The following is an 8,726-nucleotide window of genomic DNA, read 5'->3' as shown; positions in this document are numbered from 1 at the left end:
TCTATGTATCAGTATGTAGTTACACTGGTTACTGATCTATGTATCAGTATGTAGTTACACTGGTTACCGATCTATGTATCAGTATGTAGTTACATTGGTTACCGATCTATGTATCAGTATGTAGTTACACTGGTAACCGATCTATGTATCAGTATGTAATTACACTGGTTACCGATCAATGTATCAGTATGTAGTTACACTGGTAACCGATCTATATATCAGTATGTAGTTACACTGGTTACCGATCAATGTATCAGTATGTAGTTACACTGGTTACTGATCTATGTATCAGTATGTAGTGACACTGGTTACTGATCTATGTATCAGTATATAGTTACACTGGTTACCAATCAATGTATCAGTATGTAGTTACACTGGTTACCGATCAATGTATCAGTATGTAGTTACACTGGTTACTGATCTATGTATCAGTATGTAGTTACACTGGCTACCAATCTATGTATCAGTATGTAGTGACACTGGCTACGAATCTATATATCAGTATATAGTGACACTGTTACCGATCTATGTATCAGTATGTAGTGACACTGGTTACTGATCTATATATCAGTATGTATTTACACTGGTTACTGATCTATGTATAAGTATGTAGTTACACTGGTTACCGATCTATGTATCAGTATGTAGTGACACTGTTACCGATCTATGTATCAGTATGTAGTGACACTGTTTACCGATCTATATATCAGTGTATAGTGACACTGTTACCGATCTATGTATCATTATGTAGTTACACTGGTTACCGATCTATATATAAGTATGTAGTTACACTGGTTACCGATCTATATATAAGTATGCAGTTACACTGGTTACCGATCTATGTATCAGTATGTAGTTACACTGGTTACCGATCTATGTATTATTATGTAGTTACACTGGTTACCGATCTATGTATCAGTATGTAGTGACACTGTTACCGATCTATGTATCAGCATGTAGTTATACTGTTTACCGATCTATGTATTAGTATGTAGTTACACTGGTTACCGATCTATGAATTATTATGTAGTTACACTGGTTACCGATCTATGTATCAGTATGTAGCTACACTGGTTACCGATGTATATATCAGTATGTAGTTACACTGGTTACCGATCTATATATCAGTATGTAGTTACACTGGTTACCGATCTATGTATCAGTATGTAGTGACACTGGCTACCGATCTATATATCAGTATGTAGTTACACTGGTTACTGATCTATGTAGCAGTATGTAGTGACACTGGCTACTGATCTATGTATCAGTATGTAGTGACACTGGCTACCGATCTATACATCAGTATGTAGTTACACTGGTTACTGATCTATATATCGGTATGTAGTTACACTGGTTACTGATCTATATATCAGAATGTAGTTACACTGGTTACTGATCTATGTATCAGTATGTAGTGACACTGGCTACCGATCTATGTATCAGTATGTAGTTACACTGGTTACCGATCTATATATCAGTATGTAGTTACACTGGTTACCGATCTATATATCAGTATGTAGTAACACTGGTTACCGATCAATATATCAGAATGTAGATGTAGTTACACTGGTTACCGATCTATATATCTAGTGACACTGGTTACCGATCTATGAATCAGTATGTAGTGACACTGGCTACCGATCTATGTATCAGTATGTAGTTACACTGGTTACAGATCTATATATCAGTATGTAGTTACACTGGTTACCGATCTATATATCAGTATGTAGTTACACTGGTCACCGATCTATGTATCAGTATGTAGTTACACTGGTAACCGACCTATGTACTAGTATGTAGTTACACTGGTAACCGATCTATGTATCAGTATGTATCTCCACCGGTTACATGTACCGATCTATATATGATGTGGGTGTCACAGTGACGGTACAGACACATGATGTAGTTACACTGGTAACAGACCTATGTACTAGTATGTAGTTTCACTGGTAACCGATCTATGTATCGGTATGTAGTTACACTGGTAACCGATCTATATATCAGGATGTAGTGACACTGGTTACCGATCTATGTATCAGTATGTATCTCCACCGGTTACATGTACCGATCTATATATGATGTGGGTGTCACAGTGACGGTACAGACATATGATGTGGGTGTCACATTGACGGTACAGACACATGATGTAGGTGTCACAGTGACGTTACAGACACATGATGTAGGTGTCACAGTGACGTTACAGACACATGATGTAGGTGTCACAGTGACGTTACAGACACATGATGTAGGTGTCACAGTGACGTTACAGACACATGATGTAGGTGTCACAGTGACGTTACAGACATATGATGTGGGTGTCACGGTGACGGTACAGACATATGATGGAGGTGTCACAGTGACGGTACAGACAATGTTTTGTATGGGTCACAGTGACGGTACAGGCACATGATGTAGGTGTCACGGTGACGGTACAGACACATGATGTAGGTGTCACAGTGACGTTACAGACACATGATGTAGGTGTCACAGTGACGGCACAGACACTTGATGTGGGTGTCACAGTGACGGTACAGACATTTGATGTGGGTGTCACAGTGACGGTACAGACATATGATATAGGTGTCACAGTGACGGTACAGACATATGATATAGGTGTCACAGTGACGGTAAAGACATATGATGTGGATGTAGTGACACGAGTTACTGATCTATGTATCAGTATGTAGTTACACTGGTAACCGATCTATATATCAGTATGTAGTGACACTGCGTACCGATCTATGTATCAGTATGTATCTCCACCGGTTACATGTACCGATCTATATATGATGTGGGTGTCACAGTGACGGTACAGATATTTGATATAGGTGTCACAGTGACGTTACAGACATATGATGTAGGTATCACAGTGACGGTACAGACACATGATGTAGGTGTCACAGTGACGTTACAGACATATGATATAGGGGTTACCGATCTATGTATCAGTATGTAGTTACACTGGTAACCGATCTATATATCAGTATGTAGTGACACTGGTTACCGATCTATGTACTAGTATGTAGTTACACTGGTAACCGATCTATGTATCAGTATGTAGTTACACTGGTTACCGATCTATGTATCAGTATGTATCTCCACCGGTTACATGTACCGATCTATATATGATGTGGGTGTCACAGTGACGGTACAGATATTTGATATAGGTGTCACAGTGACGTTACAGACATATGATATAGGTGTCACGGTGACGGTACAGACATATGATGTAGGTGTCACAGTGACGGTACAGACAATGTTTTGTATGGGTCACAGTGACGGTACAGGCACATGATGTAGGTGTCACGGTGACGGTACAGACACATGATGTAGGTGTCACATTGACGGTACAGACACATGATGTAGGTGTCACGATGACGGTACAGACACATGATGTAGGTGTCATCAGTGACGGTACAGACACATGATGTAGGTGTCACGGTGACGGTACAGACACATGATGTAGGTGTCACGGTGACGGTACAGACATATGAAGTAGTTATCACAGTGACGGTACAGACAATGTTATGTATGTGTCACAGTGACGGTACAGGCACATGATGTAGGTGTCACGGTGACGGTACAGACACATGATGTAGGTGTCACATTGACGGTACAGACACATGATGTAGGTGTCACGGTGACGGTACAGACAATGTTATGTATGGGCCACAGTGACGGTACAGGCACATGATGTAGGTGTCACGATGACGGTACAGACACATGATGTAAGTGTCATCAGTGACGGTACAGACACATGCTGTAGGTGTCACGGTGACGTTACAGACACATGATGTAGGTGTCACAGTGACGGTACAGACACATGATGTAGGTATCACGGTGACGGTACAGACATATAAAGTAGTTATCACAGTGACGGTACAGACAATGTTATGTATGTGTCACAGTGACGGTACAGGCACATGATGTAGTTGTCACGGTGACGGTACAGACACATGACGTAGGTGTCACAGTGACGGTACAGACACATGATGTAGGTGTCACAGTGACGGCACAGACACTTGATGTGGGTGTCACAGTGACGGTACAGACACATGATGTAGGTGTCACAGTGACGGTACAGACACATGATGTAGGTGTCACAGTAACGGTACAGACACATGCTTTAGGTGTCACAGTGACGGCACAGACATATAATGTAGGTGTTACAGTGACGTTACAGACACATGATGTAGGTGTCACAGTGACGATACAGATATATGATGTAGGTGTCACAGCGACGGTACAGACATATGATGTAGGTATCACAGTGACGGTACAGACATATGATGTGGGTGTCACAGTGACGGCACAGACACTTGATTAGGGTGTCACAGTGACGGTAAAGACACATGATGTAGGTGTCACAGTGACGGTACAGACACATGATATAGGTGTCACAGTGACGGTACAGACACATGATGTAGGTATCACAGTGACGTTACAGACATATGATGTAGGTGTCACAGTGACTGTATAGACACATGATGTAGGTGTCACAGTGACGGTACAGACATGTGATGTAGATGTCACAGTGACGGTACAGACATATGATGTAGGTGTCACAGTGACGTTACAGACACATGATGTAGGTGTCACAGTTACGTTACAGACTTATGATGTAGGTGTCACAGTGAAGGTACAGACACATGATGTAGGTGTCACAGTGACGGTACAGACATGTGATGTAGGTGTCACAGTGACGGTACAGACACATGATGTAGGTGTCACAGTGAGAGTACAGACACATGATGCAGGTGTCACAGTGACGTTACAGACACATGATGTAGGTGTCACAGTGAGAGTACAGACACATGATGCAGGTGTCACAGTGACGTTACAGACACATGATGTAGGTGTCACAGTTACGTTACAGACTTATGATGTAGGTGTCACAGTGAAGGTACAGACACATGATGTAGGTGTCACAGTGACGGTACAGACATGCTAGGTATGGGTCACATACTAGGCCCTCTTCTTTATCAAGTGTTACTCTACGATAGTTGCTTTTTTATTTGGATATTCCTGTTTTTTTATCATCTCTGTTAAAGAGAGTATACAGAGCCCAGCCAACAATGCTTAGCACTTCTCAACACTATGTAATCTGACACAGATCCTGTATTGTGTTGGGTACCTAGTGTTCTATGTTAGGATTGTTTACAACAATGGTTCGGCACTTCTCAACACTATGTAATCTGACACAGATCCTGTATTGTGTTGGGCACTAAGCGTTCTATGTTAGGATTGTTTACAACAATGGTTCGCACTTCTCAACACTATGTTATCTGACACAGATCCTGGATTGGGTTGGGCACTTAGTGTTCTATGGTAGGATTGTTTACAACAATGGTTCGGCACTTTTCAACACTATGGAATCTGGCACAAATCCTGTATTGTGTTGGGCACTTAGTGTTATATGTAAGGATTGTTTACAACAATGCTCAGCACTTCTCAACACTTATGCGATCTGGCACAGATACTGTATTGTGTTGGGCACTTAGTGTTCTATGTTAGGATTGTTTACAACAATGGTTCGGCATAAAAGAGCTGTGATGCCCTTGGAATAAACATCGAAAATCAAAGGTCAAATTTCACTCCATCCATACAATAGTTGGGTTAATTTGACTTCGTCACGGCGGTACAGTCTCATTATAAACCTCTTTGTGGGATATTGCTGCGAGGAAATGTCACATCCTACTATTGTCCATTACACATGCTTTCTACAAGAACATTTCACGTGATCGGAGATAAAAGGGCGAAGGTGAAAGCAGCATCACATGTTAATTGGTAGAGCTTTCGGAACACAAGTGTGTGACGTCACGGCCTTAATAGATCGGTAAACGACTGCGTGACGTTCCGTGGTGGCCTTGTTCTCAGTGTTTACGGACAATAGTTGTATGTCCGGGGAGTAAAGTAAGGACCTTGCTGAGTAGCTATGTATACTAGATACATGTAACTAACCCGGATAATACTATATAACTACAGTATAGGATGATGTATTACACCAATGTGGTGATCCTATGGGGTGACAGTTTAAGTTATATTTTACATTCACGCCATACGTATACGAGCGTAACAAGTGGTCAGATATTACATAGTATACATTGATGGACATAGTACACACATAATATGACACATGATACAATTTATACAATAACAACCCATTTCAATAATTCTTTTAGCTAACTTATTTTAGATATTAAGTAGCTTCATTACTCTTTGTATAAATTTACTTACTTTTGTTAAAAGTACCGTGTTACATATTGAACACATTCCTTTCATTTTGATATAAGTTGGGTTGACATAATAGTAATTTGGTATATAGTTGTCTAAGAGCTACAACAGATACATTAGTATATTGGTATAAGTAGTGGTATATATTCGTCCCCAACACAGTTATTACATAGGGGACATAACCTTTCCTCGCGTGGGACTCTATTCCATCTTCCTGTTTCTATAGGAAATTTTATATTTGATGTTCTTAATTTACATATTACTTTTTGTTCATTACGAATAAGCTTTAAAAGATATGGTTCAATATTAAACTGGTATTTGAATAAGGAGTAAACTTGCCTTCTCGAGGAAGTTTCAACATCATGAAACCAACTTCGAATGAATTGATTGCACAATCTCTGCTTAATGATGTTTTCAAGCATTGTCTATTAACTGTACATGATATTTGGAAAGTCCATAAATGATTAAGTCCAGTATTGTTTAAAATATCTCGTATATACGTTAACCATTTAAAACTTAGCACAGAATTCTGGTGCAAATTATACATTAACTTATACATTACACTAGATAATTTCGATCCACCCGTTATAAGCTTATGCCAGAACATAACTATTCTAACACTGATTTTTATTTCTAGGGGATACCTTTCCAACTCACCATATACCATATACTTTGGGGTGCCCCTCCGAATGTTAAGAATTTTCTTACAAAACCGTAAATGTATTTTTTCGATACTTTTTGTATTTGTATAGCTCCCGCTCGATTTCACATCCATATAATAAGATATAAAGCTTTTTTTGCTTGCTCTGTTAGTTTACTTTTGTAAAAACACCGTTTCAGTTCAACATTATTCCAAGATATGGGTACGAATCTTGTATTTCGAAAATCTCATTATTGATAGAAAAGTGATGGTCTGTCTCTCTTACTCTTTCTTTTTTCAAAAATCAAAACTTTAGTGTTTTGTGTATTAACTGTTAATTTCAATATATTACAATAATTTTGGAATTCATTCAATGCGTTTTGTAGGCCATCTGGAGTTTCTGACAAAGGCACTGTATCAACAGCATATAATATAATAAACAATTTGAAGTACACACCTACATTTTTATCACTAAGGGCATACACTTCATTCAAACAAGAAACATTACGTTGATTGAGGAAATCCTCCAGATCGTTAAGGAAGGGGGAAAACTAAATGACGAAAACTTTTCTCCTTGTTTTACCCCGACATTGCACATGAAAATGTCGGATGTATCATTGCCGTTAATTACGCATGATTTGGTATTTTCATATCAATTATAAAAGACTTTAAATAGTTTGCCCGTAATGTTACTATTTTGTAATTGATAGTGTATACCTCCTATGAGGTGATAGTCTATACCTCCTATGGGGTGATTGTGTATACCTCCTATGTGGTGATAGTGTATACCTTCTCTGGGGTGATAGTGTATACCTCTTATGTGGTGATAGTGTATCCTTCTATGGGGTGATAGTGTATACCTCATATGGGGTGATAGTGTATACCTTCTAAAGAGTGATAGTGTATACGTCCTATGGAGTGATAGTGTATACCTCCTATAGGGTGATTGTGTAGCCTCCTAAAGGGCGATTGTGTATACCTCCTATGGAGTGATAGTGTATACTTCCTATGTGGTGATAGTGTATGCCTTCTATGGGGTGATAGTGTATACCTCTTATGTGGTGATAGTGTATACATGATAGTGTATTCCTCCTATGAGGTGATAGTCTATACCTCCTATGGGGTGATTGTGTATATACCTATGGGGTGATAGTGTATATCTCCTATGGGGTGATTGTGTATATACCTATGGGGTGATAGTGTATACCTTCTAAAGAGTGATAGTGTATACGTCCTATGGAGTGATAGTGTATACCTCATATGGGGTGATAGTGTATACCTCATATGGGGTGATAGTGTATACCTCATATGGGGTGATAGTGTATACCTACTATGTGGTAATAGTGTATACATCCTATGTGGTGATTGTGTATACATTCTATGTGGTGATAGTGTATACCTTCTAAAGAGTGATAGTGTATACGTCCTATGGAGTGATAGTGTATACCTCATATGGGGTGATAGTGTATACCTCTTATGTGGTGATAGTGTATACCTTCTCTGGGGTGATAGTGTATACCTCATATGGGGTGATAGTGTATACCTCTTATGTGGTGATAGTGTATACCCCCTATGTGGTGATAGTGTATACATCCTATGTGGTGAGAGTGTATACCTTCTATGTGGGGATAGTGTATACCTCCTATGGGATGATAGTGTATTAGTGTATACCTCCTATGTGGTAATAGTGTATACATCCTATGTGGTGAGAGTGTATACCTTCTATGTGGGGATAGTGTATACCTCCTATGTGATGATAGTGTATACCCCCTATGGGGTGATAGTGTATATCTCCTATGGGGTGATTGTGTATTCCTCCTAAAGGGTGATAGTGTATACATCCTATGTGGTG

The 8,726-nt window shown here is 39.5% G+C and overlaps 1 protein-coding gene across 1 annotated transcript in view; it reads left to right on the top strand.

Moving 5' to 3' along the window:
* The window catches only part of LOC110441082, a gene marked incomplete at its 3' end in the record, with an annotated part of 5,679 nt that extends 776 nt beyond the window's left edge, over nucleotides 1-4,903 (top strand). Inside the window, exons 2-4 of the mRNA XM_021484183.1 lie at nucleotides 2,392-2,679; nucleotides 3,909-4,093; nucleotides 4,613-4,903. Coding sequence (XP_021339858.1) covers nucleotides 2,392-2,679; nucleotides 3,909-4,093; nucleotides 4,613-4,903 — 764 coding nt within the window. The remainder of the gene's footprint in view (nucleotides 1-2,391; nucleotides 2,680-3,908; nucleotides 4,094-4,612) is intronic.
* Between the last annotated feature and the right edge of the window lie 3,823 nt (nucleotides 4,904-8,726).

Source organism: Mizuhopecten yessoensis, unplaced genomic scaffold (assembly GCF_002113885.1).
Source record: "Mizuhopecten yessoensis strain PY_sf001 unplaced genomic scaffold, ASM211388v2 scaffold715379, whole genome shotgun sequence".
Taxonomy (NCBI): Eukaryota; Metazoa; Mollusca; class Bivalvia; order Pectinida; family Pectinidae; genus Mizuhopecten; species Mizuhopecten yessoensis.
This window is presented reverse-complemented; position numbering and strand designations above follow the sequence as displayed.